Here is a 25,939-nt window from a genome sequence, read left to right as displayed (position 1 = left end):
GAGAGAGAGAGAGCGAGAGAGAGAGAGAGAGAGAGAGACGACGGGAGAGGGAGAGGGCAAGAGAGGAACAGAGAGAAAAAGAGAGGGGAGGGAGGCGGCCTACACAATATACACAGAGGTACAGACAGTAAAGGTGATGTTGCTATCAACAGTAGCATATGTTAAGAGCACAGAAGCTCCCTCATTCTGAATATTGTTAGTAACAGCATGTACCAGACCAAATATACTAGACACTAGATACAGTATACTGTATACAAGATATGTTACCTTAACTTCATATTAGAGGACTGTAGTGGAAAACATCATCAAGAAAAGAGAATCTGCTCGCTTGTTTGGTGTTTCCTCGAAAAAATTATATGTGATAGGTTTTCCGTCCAAAGCCGTCAGTCTGCACCTTTTATCAGCTGCCACCAAATCACACTCTGAAACTCTAAACATTGGTCATAGAGTCTGACAAATGTTAGCAATATTAAATAAATGGCCATGGACATTAAGTAACAGTGAGAGGTGTCCTACCTCAAATCAGGCCATTTTTCTGCAGTTTTGGTGCACAACCGTACACTGCCTCCATGGCTCTGGACAGATAGCAGATGCTAAAAGCTAATTCAGCACTCTGAGCTAAGTGGGAGGGTTCCTTGTGATTTTGTGTAGTTTATGCCACAAAGACAACTTCACATGTTGATGCAGAAACCGGTCTATTAAAGCCTTATATTTCAGTAACACTAGTTAATTTGATTGTGTTTTCCTCATGGTCAGTCCCCTTCGCCGTTTGACTTCTCGATTCATGATCTTTTTGTGTTTCCTTCCCTGTCTCCCTCCCCTCCAGCATGCGTTTCTGCAGCGTGAACGTCCAGACTCTGTGCTGATGGATCTTATTCAGAGGACCAAGGATGCAGTGCGGGAGCTGGACAACTTGCAGTACCGTAAGATGAAGAAGATCCTCCTTCAGGAGGCCCACAACGGACCCACAGCAGAAGCCCAGGATGGAGACGAGGTGTGTGGAAACTAAAGCAATGGTGGTAGAATAAGTGTTTGTGTGGCGGGTGGTTTGAGCACAGAAGTACATTTGCCACATTCATGGTGTTCCACCGTGCAGAGAAAATAACCAAGCATGCGTCGTTTTGTATGCTTGTCTGTCTGTCTGTGTATTTCTCGTTTTCCCTCTCTGGCTCTTTCTCTCTGCCTTGCTGTCTCTCTCTCTGTCTTTGCACTGTTTTGTCTCCAGGAGCTGGAGCCGGGTGGTGGTCGGACAGGAACGGTGAACAGTGTCGGCAGTAATCAGTCCATCCCCAGCATGTCCATCAGCGCCAGCTCCCAGAGCAGCTCTGTCAACAGTCTGAACGAAGCGGCCCAGGACAGCCGCAGTGAGCTGGACCTGATGGAGGGAGACCACACAGTCATGTCCAACAGCTCCGTCATACACCTCAAACCGGTGGGTAAAGTGACACAGACACAGAGGAAGTACGTATTTAATTATTGAGTAAAGAGGTCAAGTTATGCTTTCGGCTTTTTCCCTTTACGTTATTGTGTTCTATATCTTTTTTGTGCATGTAATAGGTTTGCAAAGTGAAAAAGTCCACCCCAAAGGGAGGTACCATCTCCCACAGAAAACACTGCTCCTGAACTGCCTGAAAACGGCTCGTTTGTAGTCCAGCCTTTGCTTCTATAAACTATCTGCCTCTCTATGTAACACACGTCATAGTGCTTGCCTAGCAGCCAGTGTGGCACACCCCCAAAAACACTGGTGGAGAAACATGTCAGTTAATGAGGAGCTTTTTCACAGCAGTCTGAGACGATTCAGAGTTAGACAACACTTTGTGATAAAAATGTTTATGTGACACTTGTGTACAAATTTGTTTCTGAATCTCTTCTGTTCTGTCTTGATCTCTTTCTCGCTTTATCCCAAACCTTCCCATGCCCCTAATGCCTCCTATTCTCTGTGTGTGTACTGTTAAATACAATAACAGCTAATATTTATTCCGCTGCCTTATGTCTCCAGGAAGAAGAGGAGAGTTTCTCTGGGGAGCAGGCAGCCACCAGTCAACCCTCTGAGCCGCAGCCAACAGCAGCTCAGGCCCCAAGGAAGCACTACCGCAACAGGGAGCACTTTGCTACCATACGCACAGCGTCACTCGTGAGAACACACTTGCTTTCTCCTCCATGCATCTCACTCACTAAAGTCATTTATCAGTGTCTGTGTAGCAGAAAGAGGCAGGTATTTTCTGGTTTATGTTTGACAAAAGGGACTCTGTTAAATGTAGAGCACTTATAGTTTTAACATTGCTGTTATACCTACACACTTGAGTAAGATGTGTTTATCCCTCTCTACAAACACCAAGTCACATTTCTGTATTTTATCATACTTTTTAAATAAGCTAAATCTAAATGGACTCTGCTGAATCTCTCCTGCATCCACGTCTTGTAGGTGACCCGTGAGATGCAGGAGCATGAGCAGGACTCGGAGCTACGGGAGCAGATGTCGGGATACAAACGCATGAGACGGCAACATCAGAAGCACCTGATGGCCCTGGAGAACAAGCTGAAAGGGGAGATGGATGAGCACAGGCTGAGGCTGGACAAAGAGCTGGAGAGTCAGAGGAACAACTTCACCCAGGAGATGGAGAAGCTGCTCAAAAAACACCAGGCAGCCCTGGACAAAGACGTATGTGGACAAACGATTCAAGAAAAACACACCTGCTGATACTTTACATGCTTTATGTCTGTGCTGAAAACTATTCCTGTTCTCAAAGCATGTTCCTGCAAGCTGAAGCAAGTAATTTTTTGTCTCACACTCAACGTTTTTGTTTGGTGTAGCTAAAGACGTTTACCAACGATGAGAAGAAGTTTCAGCAGCACATCCAGGTGCAGCAGAAGAAGGAGCTCAGCAGCTTCCTGGAGTCACAGAAGCGGGAGTATAAACTACGCAAGGAGCAGCTCAAAGAGGTAACACTGATCTGTGAGCCATGTAATCCATGCCATTACCACACAGTCACACCTGACACAGTGCTTCAGCTACAATCCTTCAAAACTTTTGGCTCCATCTGTCGGTCTATGAATAAGTCGACCTCTACAGAATAGAACATACAGGATAGTTTTCCGAGCTGAAGTTTATAAACACTGTTGCCGGTAATCAAACGTAAAAAAAGTGGTTGAATTTCACTCTCACTTTTGTCAGGCACAAAGTCAGAGGACGCAGCCCTGGAAGTCAGACAAGCAAGACAGACAATGGATGTGCTGCCCAGCTAACAGACTAGATTTTCTAGTCTGTGTGTCTTGCAAGCTAGCACATCAACTTAACGTTACTGTTTGCTGACATCAAACTTGGAGAGGAGAGAACACACGTTTACCTGATTGTTGTTGTAACTCATTGTGGGTTTTATTTCTTCTTTCATGACCAGAGGGATTGTTGAGGTTCAGTGAGGGACACACAAAAATGGTTGCAAAATCAGACTAAATTGCCCTGGTATGTTTAGTAAATTGTGAAAATATTCATCTCTGTTTCTCAAAGCCCACATTAATGTCGTCTCGTATGACAATCAGTCAAAAACCTAATTATATTGAGTTTATTAGAACCCAAGATAAATAAATGCTGAAACACTCACAACTGAGTGGCTAGAACCAGATCATTTTTGATTGAAAAATGAATAATTAAATTATTATCAAATTAGTTGCAGCAACACCAACACCAATTAGTTTCCAACACACACTGAGGAATACAGAGCTTGAAGCATCTGTTTGTTTATTTGGACTGTTGAAAAAAATCCATCAAGAACATTTGTGGGCGCGCTCTCTGCCCGTTGCTAAATGATGACAAACTGTAATAGCCATAAAGCCCACTAGTGACAATGCCTTGACATACTGAAAACAAACCAAATAACACCTGTGTGGCAGGAACTGAGCGAGAACCAGTCGACTCCCAAGAAAGAGAAGCAGGAGTGGCTGTCCAAGCAGAAAGAGAACATCCAGCACTTCCAGGTCAGGATCTCTCAGACATCATGTACACTTGCCAAGCCAAAGACCAGATGATGATTTTACACAGGCCTGGCAATGAATTTACAGTCAATATAATCTGTGACATTAACAAAATGTGATTTACCAGCCAAGTACTAACGCTGCCTGACCCTGCTTAGCTTTCAAGATCAGTGTCCCATAACTTTATTACCCATATACATTTACTTTTAATTTGTATACATTACAGTACAGCATTGTAATGCTTATGTCACTTCCCAGGCCGAGGAGGAGGCCAACCTGCTGAGGAGACAGAGGCAGTACCTGGAGCTAGAGTGTCGGCGGTTCAAACGCAGGATCCTCATTGCCAGACACAATGTGGAGCAGGATCTGGCCAGAGAGGTATTTAGTTGCACAGAGAGAATCAGCAACCACCCCCTCCACTCTTCCTATTTTGTTTGATTTTTATTTATTTGACTTCTGTCACCCACACTTTTCTCCTATTTGTTTTTTTTTTTCTTTTTTTTTCCAGGAGCTGAACAAACGGCAGACACAGAAGGACCTGGAGCACGCCATGCTGCTCAGGCATCACGAGTCAATGCAGGAGCTGGAGTTCAGGCACCTGGGTTCAATCCAAAAGGCACGGGCAGAGCTGATCCGGACCCAGCACCAGACAGAGCTCACCAACCAGCTGGAATACAATAAGAGGAGGGAGAGAGAGCTGAGGCGCAAGCATGTCATGGAGGTCCGACAGCAGCCCAAGAGCCTCAAGGTAGAAACTCTCATGGTTGCAGCTCTGTTACTGAAACTACAGCAAACCAAACGCACTCACTCAACATCATCATTTCTTTCCCTTCTGTCGACTTTAGTCTAAGGAGCTTCAGATTAAGAAGCAGTTCCAGGAGACTTGTAAAACCCAGACCAGGCAGTACAAGGCTCTCAGGAACCATCTTTTGGAGACCACGCCCAAGTGTGACCACAAGGCCGTGCTCAAGAGGCTGAAGGAGGAGCAGACCAGGAAGCTGGCCATCCTGGCCGAGCAGTACGACCACTCCATCAATGAAATGCTCTCTACGCAGGCTGTGAGTACCCGAAGAGGAGGCCTAAAAACTTTATGAAACATAAATACGAAAATGTCCTCATTTAGTCACGTTGTTTTAAACTCAGTTTTTATCTGGGCTGGGAATCGTTTGATATTCTCAGTACCAGTTCCAATACTACAACCAATACCAAAACATACATTGTCAATACCTCATATCAACAAACTGAAAAATGTTTTTCTACTAGGGATGAAAGGATATGAAAATTTCTTATCATGATTATAGTAACCCAAATTATCAAGGTTATCAGTATTATCACGGTACACACACTGAAACCATTTCAACAACTCTTATTTTGAAAACTACAAATAAAATTGCCATTTAGTGCATAAACATTAAAATAACAGCAAATACCTTTTGTAAACATATGAAAATCATCTAAGTGTGCATTATCATTATCAAGATTTTATATTATATAGGTAATGCAATGACCCCATGCACCATTACATGAAAACAAAAGTCTTTAGAAGACAGTGATAGTTAAGTGCAATGAGCCCAACAGCTGCCATAAATACAGAGGAGTCTATAGCGTTTCTGCTGTTCTGACACTTTTATAACTAATTTGATAGCTGCTGGATTAAAAATGAACAGGATATGCTGGTTGGTTGACTAAACTGCATTATGTGTTATCATAAGCAGTGGGCAAATAGAGTCTGCAGACACACAACGGCCGCACACAGTCAGAGTCAAATCAAAGCTAAAAGTTAACTTACCCTGCTTCACTATAAGGTCATTTTCTTCAATCAAGTTTCCCTTAGCGCTGTCATAAAAACTAATATACGACCAGACTTCAGAGTGACTGAAAAATCTCCGCAGTGCTGTCTTCCACCGTGTTGTCATTGACCCAACACAGTAACCGAGCCCAGTTATCATGGTAATTACAATGTGTGCAGTAATAATAAATCTCGGGAAGTTGACCATGGTTTATCGTTAAACTAGTAATCGTTTCATCCCTGTTTTCTACAAAATGTTTTTTTTTTTTTTTTCTAAAAAAAAATACAATACAACACTTCTCAAAACTTATCAACACCTGAGCAGTTGTGCGAGAACATTATAAAATGTCTAAATGAGCAAAATAGTTATTTAAATCTGGAAGTATCTAATTTAAGAACATTTTAAACAAGACTAAGAACCATACAATGCATTTGATGGCAACTAGCGACGCCCGACATTTTTCAAAACCCTGTGCTCAACACATTGTGGTCCATATACGGGTACGGTAAGTATCTGTCCTGTCTTGCTTCAGCACATCCCAAAGTAAAGTCATTGAATTTAACAAAATGAGTCCTGAAAAGTCACTAAAATCCTTAAATTTGAGAGAGAGCCTTTTAAATGTATGAATTTGTTACTTGTTGTCAGTAGGTCCTACATGACAATCAAATTATTAGTATTTATGGCTTCCTCAAAGATCTCTCTTCCTGTAGGTCACTGAAGTTTGGTCTAAAACATATATCATGGTGCATCATCTTTCTCTCTGTATAATGGCTTTCTTTCTTGTTCCCTTTCCTGCCCTCAGCTGCGGTTAGACGAGGCTCAAGAGGGGGAGTGTCAGGTCCTAAGGATGCAGCTGCAGCAGGAGCTAGAGCTGCTCAACGCCTACCAGAGCAAGATCAAGATGCAAACAGACGCTCAGCACGACAAGGAGAGGAGGGAGCTGGAGCAGAGGGTCTCTCTGCGGAGGGCTCTGCTGGAGCAGAAAGTACGAGAGGCCCCTGACTTTGTGTTGTGGTGTTTGGTGTCAGAATGTGTGTCAATACATTTGGGAGTAACAGTAGACACTAATTCTATGTTTTGGGCTGCACGATTATAGCAAAAATGATAATCACAATTATTTTGATCTATATTGAGATCACGATTATTCATTGATTGTAGGGACAACAATTTTTTTTGCACTTTCAAAAGTCCACTGAGTCCGGCTACTGCTGAGCCACGGCTTTATCCCGTTAACTTCCACTGGAAGCGTCTCAGACGCATTTCAGGAGCTGAGCACATTGTTGTCTTGTTGTTATTTTGTCCTATTTGTGTTTCTACCTATGGCTTCTACTCTGCTTACCAGTAACGGCTCTCTGCGACTCATTTTTTTTTCCCGGTTGTCTGCAAGGCTGCATATCCCACAGGGAGCATTTCAGAATCAGAGCGTTTTGCCTGCCTGATTTGGCTGACTTTTAGATTTTGTTGATTTGGTAATCGGTGCTTGATTTTTGTGCTTCTTCTATGATTAAGTAGGCTGTGTTTTATTTTGAAAATTGACCGGATTCTCTATACCATTCGTGTCAGATTTCCTGCCCATTAGTAACTGCTCTGTGCAGCTTGACATGGCTTCTGTCAAAAATAAACTTTTTCGTTGCGTAGCCGAGAGCTGCATCTGATGGACTCCCAAGCATTGACCGCGACCAGCTCAGGCAGCCGCGGCACAGCGGACATATGCAAACTAGTGGACTACTCTGGACTGTAGCAGCAGGAGAGTGCACACACAGCCAAATCGGCCCCTTGGCTAATAGTTAAGGAAGCACTCTCCGATTTGATATGCAGCAGAGTTTTCCATGAGTGGAGCACGCTTTTTAAACGGTGATATTGCCATCGATCATGTTCATTTAATTATGGGAAGCTAAAATCGTAATCGTGATCAGTATTTGATTAATTGTGCAACCCTACTAGGGGCAGGGGTGGGCAATGTGGCCCAGAAATAGTGTCACGATATTTCAGGGTATTTCTGCGATCATGATATTCTTGATGATGTGACAAAATACTGATAAATGTGTTTTGTTTAGAACTCACAATAGCTGTTAGTCTTTTCCCTTGAGTGATTTTAAGAGTGGTTATAAATAGTACAGTATCAAGTGTGAATTGTTTTTGTTATTTGTTTTGCTATATTGTGTTTTCTAATTATACTTTTATTATTCTGGGAGAAAATGTTCCTTTTATTTCTCAATAATATGAAGAAAGTAGTATTCTTCATATTATTAGTTTTTATTCAAACAAAACCTTAACTTGTTGTCCTTTCAAATCAGAAAAATTTGTCTCTGTGCACTATTAATTATAATTTATTTTGAACTCATTTGTTCACTGTATTTATCTCCCTAGATTGAGGAAGAAATGCTTGCCCTGCAGAACGAGCGTCTGGAGCGAATCCGCTCCCTGCTGGAGCGCCAGGCCCGAGAGATCGAGGCTTTTGACTCGGAGTCCATGAGGCTGGGCTTCAGCAACATGGTGCTCACTAACCTGGCTCCCGATTCCCAGGGGGGCTGGGGGGGGGGAGGTGGAGGAAGCCAGGGGGCTCAGGGGGGAGGCCACTGGCCTGGAGGAGGTGGAGGAGGCAGCCACCATAGTCATCATCACCAGGGGGGCTCCAGCTCACAGCAGCCCTGGGGTCACCCCATGCTGGCTGGGGGCCCGCCGCCCTGGAGCCTCCACCACCCCGGAGGAGGGAGTCAGAGGGGGGAGCGGGGGAGGCGCAGGAGGGGTGAGGAACAGCCCGCAGGCTATGAGGAGGACGTCATCAGGGGGGAGGAATGAACAGGGCATGAGCAGGAGCGCGAGCATCACCTCTCAGATCTCCAACGGATCCCACCTGTCGTACACCTAGAACACAAGCAACACAATAATTGTCTTAAAGTGAAATCCTTGTACACCGAGGTAACACTGTACACAGCCACACTCCATGCATGCACCACACATGCTTCACATACACTTCATCTGTACGTCTGAAACACACACAGACTGCAGTACTGAGACTGGGTTTACCTCAGCCCAGTTCCTCTCTCATCACCACTTCTCGCTTACATCAGTGTACTGCTAGCAGCAGTCTGTGGAAACCCAAAAGTCTCGAGACTAAATGACGTGACTAAATGAGGCCATATACAGTACGCCACATTGCAATAGTGTGATTTTCACTGTAGCTCACAGTGCTGTTTTATATGTTTATATTTGCCATGTTAGTCTCTATTGCCATAGACGCAAAGTAGTATATTCATATTGTCTACCATGGAGTTTATTATCGTATAGTCGTTTGCAGTATGCTGTTTTATACATGTGGGGTTAATCTAATACTCCCAGATGTTGTGGTAGCACAATAAGGTGCTTTATGGGAAAATTTGCAGTCAGTGTGCAATTGTGACAATTTTATTTAAAAATGTGTTCTTTTTTTCCTTCAAACCACACACAGCTGAAGATTTCAGCACATACATCTTACTGATAAGTTAAATGAGATTATTGTTAATGTGCAATGTTGCAAGCAAATGAGAAGGCAGGAGGTAATGTAGGGGTCTGAATTCAGAGTTATTACAGAACAGACAGTTTCATAACAGACAGGACTAGAGTGGAAAATGAAAAGAGTTGTAAGTGAGCACCAGTGGGTATCTGACTTTATATTAGTGTCACAGGGATGGCTAAGATGTGATAGCTAAAAAAGTAAGCAATATTTCATTCCAGCCTGAGTGACTATTGAGAAGTTTATCCTCCACCAGAGTGCAAATCTGATCACCTGTGCAGTGTTTGATTAAAATGAAAAATCGCATACTCGCAGATCTTAATGCCACATGGCTTCGAAGTTCCCTGGAGTTTGGTGTTATTGTGTTCTGTGAGCAGAGCTGCAAAGATGCCAAAGGGTGAGAGTGTGGAGTCAGATTTGTCATTAGAATAATTCATGCCAACATACTGTTATGTATTTAACTGGGTTTGTGCCAGAGATGTCAGTGTAAGATCAGTATAATACTATGTGGCCAAGTAGACGCATGTGTTGCTGGACTGCAGGAGAGAGAAGCGAGTGCTCGGCCTCATTGGCTCGGGCTCTTGGGTTTCCACAGACCGTCACTCACACCTGCCCAGTGGGCTGCCGGGATGCAGGGGATGCTGCAGCTGTGTAAGTGCACAGCCCTCATGACAGGGATGGGTTTTCAGCAGCACCTTACCTCCTGCTTTATTGGTTTCAAAACTGGTGTTCAGTCTTCGCTTGTTTGCAGTAATTTTCTGATCTAATTTGACAAATGTGTATGTCACTGAAAATGATGCGCTACGCAGTTTAAAAGGAAAAAAAAAAAACTTTCTTTGACAAGTCGAACCGTGCCTGTTGACCTACCTCAAGTACAGCTTCACCACAAGGTGTCGTGACTTGACAATGATTTGCACTTTGGCACAGGCCTTCTACCCCACACTTATGTTAATCAGACATATTTACACACACATACATACAAAAGAAATTGATTTTTTTTTTCTCCCCCCATCAATATCAGTATGTCCCTTTGCACACTGATATCTGCTGAATGCATGTACAGGGGGACATTTTGTGAAAATGGGATTCGGACATTTATGTGTTAAAAAACAGAAGTTTTGAAAACTAACGGCTAACTTATCAGTTGGCCGTGTATCAGGGCAACTCTGGGCAACTATATCCATCTCAGTTGCCTAAGAACATCCCTGTGTGTTGTTTTTGACTTTTAAAATAAGATCACTTTAAGGAGCTGGAGTTCTAGTGAACGAGCAGGGAGCGTGAAAGAGGAGCTTCAGTAGCCCTCTGCTGGTTAGTGACTGCTGAATGTCTCTCTGGGTTGATGGGCGGTGATGCTGTGATCTCCGCTGCCATGCCCCTGCAACCTTCCCCAGTCTGACACCCCGCTCTGTCTCACCCCTGGTGACCCTGATGTCATGTTCTGACCACCGATGTCCCCTCCTTCCCTCCACCTCTGTTTCCTCTGCTCCTGAGCCCAGTGTGGTCTTCACCCCCTCCCTGATCTACTTGGGAAGAGCTCTTCAAGTGAAAGAAAAGAAGAAGAAGGCGGGAAAAAATACATCTAAATAAATCTAGAAAAAAGAAGGATTATAGACAAATTGAGATGAAGGTGGATGTCTTATTGTGAAATGCAGAGATTATGCATTGTATGTATTTCAGAGGTGGAATGTACAGGAAACCTGTTAATATTGTATATTTTGAATTTGAAAATATGGAAATCTAATTGACAAATCAAAGACAAATTTGTGAGGCGGACACAGCAATGTGTTTAGAGAGCAGCAGCTTACAGTTGCAGAATTTTCACTGTCCTACATGCAGCTGCGAGTTCTGAGACATGTTACAGATATTCTGTTGTGAATGATAACCACACAACTCTTGGTCAGTACATGGCAACAGTTTGTTTAATGCTAAATGAGGATGATTTTGCACATAATTTGAAATCTACTTAGTATAGCAATGGCTATATTTTACTGAAAATTCTTTTTAGGTTTGGATTTTTAGAAAAAGAAAGAATTGTCTTTCAGAGATCTATACAATCTGAGGAGAAACTGCTGAATTCTAAAACAGTTGGCTGCCTAAACAACTTTTAGTGAACACGACAACTTGAAATTGTTTCCATATTCCTGCACAAGTCAGTGAAAATATATCTGTTTGAGATCTCCAAAGGGGATTTGTGGGGTCCACTGATATTATTTGGACTTTCATTTCTGATTTGTGAAACACCCACCCTCTTTAGTTTGGTTTATACTCAAAGCATTTTCATAATCCATTTAAGTATTTGCCTTTTTTTAAATTGTTGCCACTGTGGATTCAGAATTTAAAACCCTGCTGTTTTCTAAAAAGAGAAAAAAGACCCAGAAGTGGTGGCCCCACTTCTCTTTTCAGCCAGGATGCCATGTACTCAACATATTTTATCATTTTACCATTTTTTCTCAGTTCCATGCAGATTTATTTCCTTTTTATGCCAGAAAGGGTAGTTTTATTTTCCAGATGATGTCCGCAGAGGGTCAAATGAGTGACAGACTTTTAGACCTTGGCTTGTGTTTACCAGAACTCCCAGGTGTTTTGCGAGGCAGTCGGGGCAGAGTTTAGCTTTAGACCTTGGTCACTCTGAACTGGATCAGTTGCACTGATTGCACAAGTGATTTACCAGATCAAAGAGTCTACTGTGATGCAGCTGCCATTGGCTGAAAGTAGGCGGGAGGCAGGGTTGCGTCTCTGTACAGTCTGTTTATCAGTATTCCCTTTATTTCTCCTGTCATTTGGTGGATCTTGCTGTTTTATTCTCCGTAGTCCAGAGACCTGTATTAAACTGTATTAAATTGTATAGATTGTGCAAAAAGCTGAATGTTGCATAGCAGAAGAGAAAAGCTATTCCATACAAGAGATAAAGTGATTTAAAATGTATAAAAGAAATTCAGAAACAAAGTTTAGGGGATAAATGTAATATTTTGTTTGTAATTACTATTTTTTGTTGGAAGAGGGCTACTGGATAAAGAATCATCTGTAATAAAGTAATTTTAATATTTCTTTGTCCCATAGTGTTTTTATGTGGGAGGAGTGTGACCTTGAATGTCAGCGTACATATTTGAATTATGTATATTGTTTTTATAAATGCCTGCGGTCTTGTAATACAATTTTAATTCATACTACACTTATCTCTAAAGCCCAGCCAAAAAAAGACTTCAAAATCCTTGATTGATTACAAAATGATTATTATTTTTTTTCTTCTTTTTTTTTTTTTTTTTTTTTTACATTTTCAAAGAATTATTGTTGGAGTTTCAAACAAGGGAAGCCATGTTGTTTTTACCAATTGTCATGTGACATCTTGATCAGTTTTACTCATTTCACTCAGTAAAGAAAAATTGATATTTTAATTTTGTTTCAGAAATCAAAAAATGATGTCCAGTCCAAAAACAGTTGTCCACTGCCCCTGTTTTCTTCTTGTCTAAAGGACTGTCCTATCATTATTTTAAAACTCCAGCTAAATAAAACATTTCTCTGTAGAGCTCATCCTTCACCATCTCCTCCTCAGCGTGTGTAGGACCTCTTCCAGGTGAAGTTATCTTCCTCTGCATACACACTGATCTGCTCAGGTGCCTGCAGTCTTGGTCTCCTCACCATGTTGGCTCTCCTCCTGCGAGTTGGAGCCATGTTGCTGCTCCTGCTCCTCTGCCCTGCCTGACTGTATTCTCCCTGTGGACCAGCACAGCTCACCCTGTCCCTCTCCTCGCCTTTCAGGAAATCGGCCACTACTCTGAAGTACTCCAGAACTGCAATGTGACTCCAGTTGCCCTCCTCTACCTCCTCGTTTCCAGTCCTTCCTCCCTTCATCTCTTCTCGGCCCTCCAGAGTGAAGCCACAGTGCCCTCCTCTGTTTGTCAATGCCAGGAGGAAGTAAGGATTGCTCTGGAAAAGAGAGAGGGGTAGAGTGGAAGCTGGTGGAAGGAGAGGGTCGTCGCGGCTGCAGATACAGAGCACAGGGACCGCCACCTCATCTGCATCTCTTAGTGGTTCATTTCGCTCCCAGTAGCTGTCCCAGTTCTTGGATGGGAAAGCCCTCTCGCCCAGTGCCCAGAGGACTGAAGGTGCCAGACCCTGCGGGGAATGAGATCCTGAGCCCAGTCCTGAATTTTGAGAGCTTACAGGAGGTCTAGGGTCCCTCTGCTGAAGCTGGGCGGAAGAGCAGGAAATAGTTTCCTCAAAGTCTCTGAGGGATGAACAGCTGAGGGCCCGATCCACATCCAGGACTGCTCTAAAGGAACTCAAGTATCTTATGACAGTACCATGTGAATAAACAAAAACAAGATTTTTTTTTTATGATCTTAGTGATCATTTATACGTATTGATTTCATGTTGTAACTGCTATTAATACATTTTGATTTTGATTTTTCTCACCTGCTGAGCTGCCGTTTCCGGTGAAACAAAATCCCCCAGCGATAAATGGGAGGCATGGCGGTTTCAAACCACAGTTGGCCCAGGAGTACAGGTGAGATGGCAGCAGCCGCTGTGAGGTATGAACTCGATCCACACTCCCCCAAGTAGGAAAGAAGAATACCTGAGCCTGAACCCTCACTCACTGCAACCAGCACAGAGGACGGGTGTCGGCTGTGGATATAAGCCACTGCCTGAAAATGGAAAATGTCAAAGATTTCTTTAGGCCTACTGTCAGGTAAAGAAGACAAAAACAAATTGAATGAACAACATGTCAGTTTTAGCCATGCTCACACTGAAATAGATAATAGAAGTAAGTAAATAAATCAAACTATCTGATGGATTGCAATGAAATTGTTTACAGACATTCATGGTCCCCAGAGGATGAACCCTAAAAACTTTGGTGACCCCTTGAATATTCATGTAGTGCCATCATGAGGTCAAAATTGACTAAATAAACTTATATGAGCAAATACCTGCAATACTAATTACATTTTCATCACCCTCAGCTGTACTTAACTATCCATCGTCAACCGCTTATCCTACATACAGGGTTGCGGTGGGCTGGAGCCAATCCCAGCTGGCATCGGGCGAAAGGCGGGGTACACCACACCAATCCATCGCAGGGCCACACATTGACAAACAACCAGTCATACTCATACCTAAGGACAGTGCTGTCCTTCAATTAATCGGCTACTTGTTGGATTTTTAATTTATTTATTTTATTATTGGACAGTAACACAAATAAATGCATTAAAAAAATGTAAATTATGGTGATAATATACATTCATCAGAACAGACAAGGATAAAAAGTTAAAAACTTATTTCAATTGTGGTCTTCGTTGTCGTCTGATAAAGATAGCATGGCAAGCTATGGATGACTGGAGGTATCCTGTACAATCAACCCTTACAATATTCAAATAAAAAAAACCCTTACACATCCTGATACAAATAAAACAACAACAACAAACAAATACATTCATTTACACCTGGGGTTCTCACACAAGGAGCAACACATTATTACATTAATAAAAAATACTCCATCTAATTTAACAACCATTCATCACATGCGGGATTAAAACAGCAAACTGACTGACTTGTTTTTCTTTCGTCTGGACGTTTGTTCCATTCCAGTGCTGCCGTGTACAAAAAGGTGTTTTACCCGGAACAGGCACTGCCTCCAGTTGAGTAGCTATGGGTGTTCCTAACAGCTTAAAATATTCTATAAAATACCTTGGCTCATTCCTCTGCAAAATCTTTTGTCTCAGTTTCAGCTGCCTCACCCTGTTTTCAACCATCAAGCATTTTAATTCCTTGAGTTCAAAAGAGCATGCATGAGTCCTGTTGTTGAGATAAGACAGATAAGACTATGCCTTTGGTGTGAGAGGCCTGGGTTCAACTCCACGTTGTAACCCATCCACCATTGTGTCCCTGAGCAAGACACTTAACCTCTTGTTGCTCTAGAGGCATGCGACCTCTGACATATGTAGCAATTGTAAGTTGCTTTGGATAAAAGCGTCAGGTAAATTAGTTGAGTTTTTACTGTATGATGAAGTACAGTACGGGCATAGTCAAAGTGAGGCTGAATTAAAGCTATTATTTCTCTGGCCTCAGACAGAGTGCTTTTTAAACTCTTTCAAAACTCATAGACGCCTCCCAGTCAAGTATGATTGAATCCATTCACGCGCCATACTATTAAAACCTAGGGATTTTAGTTTAATTAGCAAAATCTGATGGTCAGAGGTATCAAAGGCTTTCTGGAGGGTCTATCAGTACCATGCCACAAAATTTACCCAAGTTGATCTCTTTTCTGATAAAGTCTGATAGAAATGATAAACACGTAGCTGTTGAGTACACTCCAAAACCAGATTCATAAAAAAAAAAGTCTGAATTGCTCATTTAGTTATTTATTTATTAATTAATTTGCTCTCCTTTTTTTATATAGCGGAATAACCCTTGCAAGCTTCAGATCTTTTGGAACTCTACATGATTATAAGATTAAAAATATGAGATATGGAGTAATGTATTCTGCAGCATCTTCTAGAAATCTGGCAGGTATTTCATCTTGACCAGTTGCTTTAGAACACTTAAGATCATTCAATAACCTTAAGACATTATCCTGTGTTAGGCCAAAAGAGTCTACAACAACTCCAAGCTGAGAATAATACATAAGCATGATATCACTGTCATATAACCCAGGTTTTATTGGCAGTTTTTCAACTAAATTTACAGCTACCGATGTAAAAAATGTGTTAAATTTATCTGCAACCTTTAGTTGATCAAAGGAAAGTTTCTCATTGAGGTTAAGGGAGATATGAAATATCACCATTCATCCATGGATCAGATCTCGGTCACCAATAATTTTTCATAGGAGCAACTTTTTCTACTGCCTTTAGGAACATATATTTAAACTGCTCCCATGCTTCTTCATCCAAACGTAGCACTTCTGACCAATTTATTGAATTTTAACATTCAATAAAGACCATAGGACTATAATTTTGTAATGACCTGATCTTGATAGTATTTTACATTTATTTATTCAGATGACGCTTTTATCCAAAGCAACTTACAATTGCTATATATGTCAGAGGTTGCACACCTCTGGAGCAACTAGGAGTTAAGTGTCTTGCTCAGGGACACATTGGATGTGTCACAGTGGAGAATGGAAACCGGGTCTCTTACATCAAAGGCATGTGTCTTATCCACTGTACCATCACCACCCCATTTTGTTCCTTAAAGGCAACTTTCTGCTTTTTCCTTGTACAATAGACTAATGATTCATGGTACAATTTACAACAACTCTGAGAAATCATTGAGAGATCAGACACCAAGATGAGATCAATGACAGTTTGACTCATGTTAGCCACTCGTGTGGGCTCTTGTACTGATTGCTGTAAATCCAAAACATGGCAAAACATTTTTAACACCTTGTACATCCAATGATCCATATTTGAAACATCTGTATTTGTATTTAAGTCGCCGATTATTATAACCTCACCCTTACAATCAGGAGACAAAAGATTATTCCACCAACTGATCAAATTTACTTTGATCAGGGGATCTATACTAAGCACCAATTAGTAAAGGCTTGCTTCTGGTTTCACCACAAATTTACAATGGTCTCACCATTGTACCAAAACCACTATCTCAAAAAAAAATCTACTTTCCCCTTAACAATATAATAAAGCTGTGCACACCATCTGATGTAAGTAACTGACATTTTCTTCCTATACCTGCTCAAAATCAGCTGGGTCTCCAAACTCCGTTAGACGTGCTGTGGTCAGCGGGCACCCCGCTGTGCCTCGAGCATGAAACACCACCACGTAAAAGCCCTGATGCACTGCCTGATGGCACAGCGCCTTTAGGTGGGGGGTCATCCCTCCCCAGGACTGAGGAATGAGGAGAAGGACAGGAGGTGTTGTGGTGAAGCAGCCTAGCGCCTTTCCCCCTGGCTGATGCTCCTTCCTCCCCTCCCACCTCTTCCTCCTTACTGCCTCTCCCAGTCTTGTTCTCACAGCCCAGTCCAGAGCTACAAGACCCCCGTCTCTCAATAACAGATGGTCTCTAGTAAACTGTAACGTGTCCTCATGTTTTCCACACAGCAGGCTGGACAGAGTCTGGAGGTGGGGGTCTCCCATGGGCCAGGAGGGAAGTCTCGGCCTGGCAAGAGAGCCACAGTGCTGAAGCAGATATTTGGCCAGCGCAGTGGGTTTGTAGATGAGCATGGGACCATCTGAGGCTTGACCTGACCCAGACAAAACATCTGTCCCTGGTGATCCAGCTTCCTTGGTCCATGTTCTTGTATTCCTGTCAAATGGCAACTCCAGGATCAGGCAAATAATGACCCAGAGTCTCCAACCTGCAGCCGTGACACTCAGCCTTGCCCAATAACTTACCCTGGGCCAGCGGAGAGCCAGAGACAGCAGCAGAAGTAGCAGGGAAGGCAGCAAACAGAACAAACAATCCCATACAAATGATGCCATTGACAAATACAGGAGGTTGTAGTTTAAATCAAAATCCAGTGATTTCTCCCGGAAGTTTTGCTGTTTCAATTAGTAACATCTGACCTCCATATTTTACAAACTGCTGCGTTGTTGCTTCATACACCAGTGTGAAAGTCTCCTCTAAGTTCACTGACGTTCTGAATAGTGGTCTCCTTTCTCTAGTTTGCTAAAACGAGTAAAGGAAAGTAAAAAAAATAAAAAAAACTGTCTCATAACTCCTGCTGCATGTCCTCCCCCCGCCCTTTCTGCTTCCTCCATAAATCATTTACTGCAAGCAAACACTGGCCACACAAATCTGTTCCATTAATGTTAACATGATTATAGTCGCTGACCTTGAGTTTGCAGTAGCCTAACTTCTTTTGCATTCTTACCCCAGTTTTCCTGTGAATATTTGGGGGATTGTTGATACAGCAGTCCTTGTAAATTTTCCTTTGATGATTTTATTCTAACTCTAAGTTAATAAAGAGAGAGAGAAATACATAATTACTGAGAAATAGTACAATGACACTGAGGGAAGCAGTGATGTGGTTTATCAGCATAGCCTCATTGTGTGGCCTCATACTGGACAAAAACATCTTTAACCCTTTCTGGGTATCCTGGTCAGTCCCTGGTTTGCGTCTGGTCAGGGATCATCGGCGTGTCAGGTCATTTTCTTTAGCCCCGTATGTTTTGACTGTAGCCCCGAATGTAACTCAACAACATCAAAAATATTTTAATATGCATTAATCCTCACGACGCAGGCCTTGGAAGAACGGAGTCTACTCGTAATAATATTGCTACATATTATACAAGTTCATGTGACGTGATCCCCCACCGTTACTCGACAGGCCTGCATTTAGAGAGAGAGTAAGAGGGAGAGAGAGACACGTTTATTGTTTGTTTTTTTATGTAACACACGTGTTTACTTATTTATTTAATTGCATGAATTGAACTTTTGTATTTTCATTGAAGCTTGGGCAATACTGTTCTATTAACATTGAAGAGAGAGAGAGAGAGAGAGAGAGAGAGAGAGAGAGAAGAAATTGGTTACAGCTTCAGGGCTTCAGTCAGCAACTAATGAATTACAACCAGCAACATTGTAATCAAAACATTTTGAAATAAGTGTTGTCAGTCAGTGTAGTCAATTTGCTACACAAACACCTGACCTCGACACAGACACCTGTTGGCGAGAGGTCCTGTATTAATTGCAGTGGCGGTTCTAGACCAATTGTTTGGGGGCCAGGCTGGGGCCAGTTGTTTTGTCAGAGGGGCCCATTCAATCCAGGACAAAAGAGACAAAGGCAATGTTCAAGCTTTCAAAATGTCTTGTTTAGTATATAATGTAATGTTTTAGTAACTTAGTTATTTGTTTCAGTAACAGGATCTTTTCAGTAACTTAGTTATAGTTTTATTAAATTATATTATACAAAAAAAAAACATTCCTTTTAACTTTAGCTCAAGCTACAGTACATTCTTTGATGCAACATTTCTTTGTAAGGCTTAATGAACAGTGGAAGCTCTAGTGTACTAGATATTCTTCGGATCCCAGTTTGTATTTTGTATCCCACTATAACTTTTGTTAAGAAACAACAAACTTCTCCATATTCACCCATTATTAGTCCTGATGTGAAATATACACAAAATGAAATACTTAGGCCATCATCTGTGCTTTATAAAGGGGGATACATTTTTAGGCCGACTGCATGTCCAGCCTGGTAGGACCTGTAGACTACTGTATCGCTTTTTGTGTATGAAAAGTTCTATTTAAATGCAATGCATTATTGAATTGTTATGATAATAATTTACCCTTTAAGGAGGGGGACTCCTTAATTTTCAATTTCCAGCAATATCCAAAGGCTATCCATGCAATGGAAACATGGATTACAAGGACAAAATATTGTCTACAATGCTGCATACAGTTTAATTTCATCGCAAGGAAGATATATTACTATGATCACTGTAGACCAGGGCTATTCAATTACAGATTCGATTGGGCCAGATTTTAAAACCAGGACACAGAGATGGGCCGGACATTTTCTCACGAGTTGGGATCATTAGGATTTTATTGACTCACTTGTATTGGTAATCCTTATGGGTTCAGTTCTTTATTGATGCTCTTTCCAGTCCTATTTATTACTAAATAATTGCATATATTCTATAATTTATCATTTTTATTAACTAAATGTTGTTTCTAGAGCAGCAACATGATTTACTACAGCAAAGTCACTAATAGCTCACTGGAAACAAATCTAACATGTCAGTAAAATAAATCATATTCCTGACATCAACAATGACTGAAGTTTAGAATGAACAGCTCAGTCCCTCCTCTCTCCTCCTCTCTGCTGCTGCTGGCAGAGAGGAGGGTCTGTCTCAGGCACCAGCTGAGTTCATAATGTGCCATATTTTAATGTAAGTGGCAAAGTAAGTTGAATAGTTACTAAAGACAGAGAGCTTTCACTTTAGCTTGTTTGTAACAATAAGGTATTAGCTGAACTAGCGCTCTGTTTATGTAAAACCTGTGGCGGTTTTGCACTGTAAAACCTGATGAGTTAGTTCAACTCAAACCGTTTGAGGAAACGGATTGCCTTAAATCATTTAAATTTATTAACAAACAATTTAAGCATAAAAAAATATTTGATTTGTGTCCAAGTAACTCAATTATTTATTGTTAAGGTAACTTGGGTAAATAAAGCTAATAGGACCAGTCCCATTCAGTTCATATAACTTAAATCTATGAAGAATATTTCACTCAAATGTTGCGTTTCTCCAAATGTATTAAAAATGTGTTACTATAATTTATCTGATTTAAGTAAGAGTAACTTAAATCCATCTTCTTTACACAAATGTTAACACTTAAACTTAATTTACTCAGTTTATTTCCACTAAAGAAAATTATTAAGTATTAGTTGTGACAACTTTAAACTCTGTTGTGGCTACTCAATTAATTTGAGGAAACTGATTGCCTTAAACCTTTTAAGTGGCAGTAACACGTTATAAACACACGTCTGACACAACTCCAACTATTTATTTAGTTGAATGTTGAATAACATATCACTGTTAAAACATTTCATTGCCCACAGCTCTCAAAAACACTATGATAAAGTGTCAGAAACAGTATGAAATTAAGATTTGCATAAAAATAATATAATATATAATGAATGCTATTCCCATGTGGCAATGAAGAGTGTGAAGACACCACAGAGACAATGCAGACACACATTGTAGTGAAAAGAAAAAAAGAAAACTTGAACCCAGGCTCTTTCAAGTTATAACTATCAAGTTATTTGCAACTGTATGGACAGTTTGGCACATATTGAGAGCTACAGTATACTAATATGTTTCAATTCAATCAAAAAGTTTGAGTTTATCATTAACAAAAAATTACAACTCAAGATTGTTAAAGAAAAAAGAATATTTTATCTCAGTGATGACCATCTTACCATATTTCAAACAACTGGAATACACTCTTCTTGCAAAGGGTTTGTACCAAATACTGTCATTTGTGAGGCAACATTTAAAAGAAAGAACATTTACCTCACAATATTTAAAAGGAATATAGAGAAACTCTTTAGAGCATTTTTGTTGTTACTAAAAGCAGATGAAAACTTGTGTACAGTGAGATTTAATTCTCAGATTTTGACAGACATTTACACAGCTTGACTCAAAATGTTCTGTAGTGTAAAAATGTGTATGTCAAACCAATTGATCATAATTTTAGTACTGGCACAAAAATACCTTTAAACTTAACATTATTAATTAGTGCCCGTGTTTCTCACTACAAGTAGAAACCAACCCAGTTGTAATTATATGAACAAGCATCTGTTTCAACACACAGAAATCTTAACAGAAACAGTTTTGACATGCAAGGCAAAAGATCATTTTCAGAACCCCACTGACTTTTAACAAAAGAATGTTAACACCTTTATTCTAGCTCATTTCTCAAGGCTTGTAGGTTTGAACTGCTTTCTTCCATCATCAAGGTTTAAGAGGATAACCTGGATGGCCTCAAAGAAGCCACTTAGCTTCTCAGGATAGCTCAAATGAAGAGCATAGATCAGTCCAAACAAAATCACCAGTGAATCAGTCCGAGATCTGTGAGACATTACAACCTGATCCTCAAGGACAATTGACACGTGGTGACTTTCAAAGGGAACTCCAGCAGGCACCTCCTCTTCATTCACCACTGCCACCAGAGCCACTGCTCCATCCTGGATTGCCTCAAACACATCCTGAAAAAGGAATACATGTTCAGTACAAAATGTACAAATCATTAAGAAAATCATTACAAAAAGCCTAATGGTGTAAAAGAAAACATCATTATTACACCATTGCTTTCACATTTTTACATGCAGGTAGAAGCAATATCAAAAAAAGGCCAACATGCAAATTTAACCAAAAATATTTCGGATCCATAATTCCATGTATTATTTCACAGGGTACCCCCAGGATCCTCAAAGATAAATTTAAGACCTTTATAATACCACCTAGGATGAAATTTAATACCAACTTCACGGCTGTATAATGGAAAATTTGCATGAATTTTAAGCCTGAGAAAATGATTTACAAAGTTACATGAATTTAATAAAACATTTTATTATAATACATTCATTTTTAACACACTATAGCTTTTTGGGGTGTGTTTGTACTTTGATATGAATCAAGGACGTCACTTTGTGTTGAAAAGTGGTGGGGACATAAGGGTTCAAATTAGGAGTGTGACGATACACTTAGCTCACATGCATGATATACAATATTGGGTTTACGAGAACAAGACAAGATATTTTGACACTATTTGATGAAATGTTTAATGCTGAAATATATAAATGGGGGTCCCCTAGAAAATTCTGAGTACTAAACACTTAATTTCCTGCATTCTGGAGACATTTTCTGCACCAATTTATGGTAGAATTGTCTTTATATAAAGTGATTCAGATGACAATTCAAACAGAATATAATGCAGTACCTAGCAGCTTCTTTTTTTGGTTTAAACTTTTTGAACAATGCACATTTGTTTCTTCTATATTTAAATGGCATTGCATGTTTTCTTATTATGCAAATAAACCTTTCTCAAAGTATTTTCATTTTTTTTTTTTTTTACGTTTATTGTTGCAAGCCATTTTTCAGAACATATTTAACAAATGCTTTAACAAAAAGCGATGGAGACATGTCAGTAAATGACACCTATGAAATTAAACCAATATTTGTGCACTAAGAACTCTTAAGGGGGGAAATCAAAAATACAACAAATTGTATATTTTAAACATTTGTTTTACCTGAACACCACTTAAAGTATAGTCTTTAAAAATCCAAAATTGACCAACTTTTATAGAAGACTCACATGTGTGTATATAACTGACTTGGCTGTAAATTATCTAGTGTTGATGAACAACTTTGGCCAGCTTTAATAAAACAGAGCCATCCACAATAAAACCAGAGGGCTCATATAAACTAAACTTAACTATTTAATTAATTCTTTTGTCCCATCTCATTCTTATAGTTTACTTAAGGCTACTTCGGAATAAAGACAAGCACCATTTCATTAAGTGGAAGACCCTAGCATCTTTTTAATGCTCTGTCGCACTACACCGCAAAAATTAAGTAATGCTGAGAATTTCTCTGAAGGCAGCCAACAGGGTACACAACGCAGCAGAAGGCGGTTTCTAATTTTTATGTTCAATGATTTCTCTTGCAAAATAGATGAAGGTATTGAGCTATGAAAACAGGAAAAGGAGAATACAAAAATACCTTGCAGGTTTTGAAGACCTCTGATGAATCCTCCTTTAAGTACAACGGTAGGCCGGCCAGTTACTGGCCAGCTGTTGTTCGAGCTGCTTTGATGTTGTTCTTGTCCTGTTGCACAAAGACAAGGTATGCATGTTAGGGTCTGCAGTTCTGTTCACTTTCAACATCAATGTAATGCTGTAAAAATGTTTTTACCTGTTCCTCATATGCCATCAAAGCGTCCTCCATCCTCACAACAAAACTTCCAGTCTTCCTCTTTTTGTAGAGCTTCAACAGCTGAGGTGTGTACTTGTCAAGTGCAGCAAAGAAGGAATACGGTAGGTTTTGATTGGTGATCCTGTGGAATTCACTGTAGAGCAAGTAAGTTTTTAAATCAACTCGCATCATTCATTAACTTTAAGCCATATAAGACTGTATGGGAAAATACTTTGGAAATATAGACAAAACCATATTAACACTAATCATTTTTAAGCTCTTTATCCAGATCAAACAGTGCTGCAATCATGATTTTGACAATGTGTGTCTTGTCAATTTTTTAAGTTTTTACTCACTTGGGCTTCACAAAAGAGTGCAGGCCATCATTCTTTCAGTTCAGCAATGGGAGGAGTTGAATTCACAATTTCTTCACGCCTGAGAGCAAAGGTGCGCTGCGTATATTGATGGATGATAATCATATATCTATCAGTCACGGTCTTCTTGAACTGCTCCACCATCTCAAGCCTCTGGTTCTCCAGTGTGTCCTTAAGATTCTCCTTGGGGATAATTGGGCAGGAAGGTTATTTTTCCTTCCTTTTGATGTTGGCCCTGGATGCTGCACCTTCTGGATAGGTCCTGCTGCACTTTCCCGCATTCACAGCCACGACCTTTATGCCAGTCACACCAAATGGGGAAAATTGCTCAGTTTGGTCCTGTAGTTGCCCATCTTGAAGCACAGGCTGTTCTTCCAACTCTCATACCCTGTTTTGGAACCTTTTTCTTTTAGACAGGGGTGTTTGCTCACCAGAGCCTCTGCAGCCATGGCAATATTTTTGGTACTGGGATATGCTTTATGCTTATATATTTTAGCAGCCATTCCTTCCAGTATGTTGTATTTTTGATCCCTAGTCAAGCTTACAGTTTTCCCCTCTTTGACAAATGCAGAGTTGCCCTCTCTTAGAGCATGCTCCACCTCGTAGGAGAATGTTGGAATAACAAAAACCTCTGGCTATCGGCAAAGACGCTCTGGTGAATCTGTGTTATCAGACAGTAGCACTGTATCGTGTGTGCTGGTTGAACTAAGATCTGGCTCAAGATATGTAACTATCTTAATGGTTGCCTTGGATGGTAGGTCCTCGATGTTGACTAAATTGCATAGGGCATTGTGAAATTCTGGGTCTTGAAACTGAAGACGAAGGTCATAATCAAGGTTCATCTTATTTTTTTTCTCAATTATGAGGGCATTTACACTCTCAGCACGAGAGGGCAAAATAAGCCTCTCAGCGTTGATATCATCAAGGATGACCCTTAGTTTCAGGACATCAGTCGCTTCCATTTACACTGTGTTAGGGAAACCTGTAACATAAAACAGACACCGCTACTCTAGGTGCTGCTGCTATTTTTCACTAGCTGCCTGGACCAACCACACTCTGTAGCTTCATTAACCATTCAGACAAGAGAGTGGTAACAATCTAAACATCACGCTCTCCCAAAGTAAGTATTGATTAAACATTTTAAAACAGAATATGGTATAATTGGGATATCCCAAGTGTACTCACAGACAGTTAACCACTACATTGCATGTATTTACCTTTGTGATGACACATGGGTCATAGTGGAAAATAGAAATTACCTTTAATTATGTTGTCCAGTGTGTCCATTAGGTGATCACTAGTGTTCATTGAAGGTCCAGACAGATCTTTAACCTCCCTCAGGTCCCTGAGAAGAAGGCTGGGGATGTGCTGCTCTCTTACTCGGACACTGGAATGAAATGCTTAGTTGTGAGAATTAGCTTGCTTGAAACCCTGTAGGCAAACAGCGGCATTCGGTCAGTTAGCTGACATACAGATTTCACTGTATGGCCCTTGCTTTTATGATCTGTTAGCTCATATGACCGCAAATGCTCAACATACCAGGCCTCATAGTCCTTAAGTAGAAAGAAGATGTCTCCACTTTTGAAGTCTGTACTGGTGGCTTGGAAAATCTTGGTGATGACAAATAGAATGCCATCATGTTTTGGTGTCTCTGTCAAAGTTTTCAACACATTTTTGTTTATGAGTGCCACGAGCAACTGCCTTGAAGACTTTGTGCCCATGGGCAGCAAGGTTATCAGCCGCAACAGAGTACACTGTGCCTTTGAGACAGTGACCAAATGTCTGTAGTTAAAGGTGAAATTGTGGAATACTGGCCATGATAGAATCTGTAATGTCTCAATAACTATTTTTAAGGCACTAGAAAAAACACACAATTTACATTTCCACATAATTTATACCAGTCACTAACAACAAAAAATACAACAGTTTGCCCAG

The 25,939-nt window shown here is 40.7% G+C and overlaps 2 protein-coding genes across 2 annotated transcripts in view; one reads left to right on the top strand and one right to left on the bottom strand.

Annotated features, from left to right (window-relative positions):
• The window catches only part of taok1b (TAO kinase 1b), a 36,223-nt gene extending 23,918 nt beyond the window's left edge, over positions 1-12,305 (top strand). Inside the window, 12 exon segments of the mRNA XM_038707637.1 lie at positions 827-994; positions 1,226-1,432; positions 2,000-2,134; positions 2,426-2,662; positions 2,815-2,943; positions 3,892-3,975; positions 4,231-4,350; positions 4,481-4,720; positions 4,818-5,030; positions 6,565-6,747; positions 8,133-8,474; positions 8,476-12,305. Coding sequence (XP_038563565.1) covers positions 827-994; positions 1,226-1,432; positions 2,000-2,134; positions 2,426-2,662; positions 2,815-2,943; positions 3,892-3,975; positions 4,231-4,350; positions 4,481-4,720; positions 4,818-5,030; positions 6,565-6,747; positions 8,133-8,474; positions 8,476-8,634 — 2,217 coding nt within the window. The 3' untranslated portion in view covers positions 8,635-12,305.
• Positions 12,306-12,474: 169 nt separating this feature from the next.
• On the bottom strand, positions 12,475-17,722 carry LOC119894924 (protein ABHD15). Its single transcript, XM_038707638.1, has 3 exons — positions 16,944-17,722; positions 13,675-13,904; positions 12,475-13,549 (listed from the first exon to the last, which is right to left on the bottom strand). The coding sequence occupies exons 1-3, from the start codon at positions 17,691-17,693 to the stop codon at positions 12,808-12,810; spliced, it is 1,722 nt and encodes a 573-aa protein (XP_038563566.1). The 5' UTR covers positions 17,694-17,722; the 3' UTR covers positions 12,475-12,807.
• Positions 17,723-25,939: the final 8,217 nt, after the last annotated feature.

The sequence above is a fragment of the Micropterus salmoides genome, unplaced genomic scaffold (assembly GCF_014851395.1).
Source record: "Micropterus salmoides isolate LMB-PRFRI ecotype aquatic unplaced genomic scaffold, ASM1485139v1 Ms_hic_scaffold_9, whole genome shotgun sequence".
NCBI lineage: Eukaryota > Metazoa > Chordata > Actinopteri > Centrarchiformes > Centrarchidae > Micropterus > Micropterus salmoides.
This window is presented reverse-complemented; position numbering and strand designations above follow the sequence as displayed.

Excerpts from the sequence above, each read along its gene's own strand:
- LOC119894924 (XM_038707638.1), bottom strand. The coding sequence starts at position 17,693 with ATGGCATCATTTGTATGGGATTGTTTGTTCTGTTTGCTGCCTTCCCTG. Across the intron at positions 13,905-16,943 it reads ACCCAGCTGATTTTGAGCAG|GCAGTGGCTTATATCCACAG; the intron begins GTATAGGAAGAA and ends TTCCATTTTCAG. Across the intron at positions 13,550-13,674 it reads CGGAAACGGCAGCTCAGCAG|ATACTTGAGTTCCTTTAGAG; the intron begins GTGAGAAAAATC and ends TACTGTCATAAG.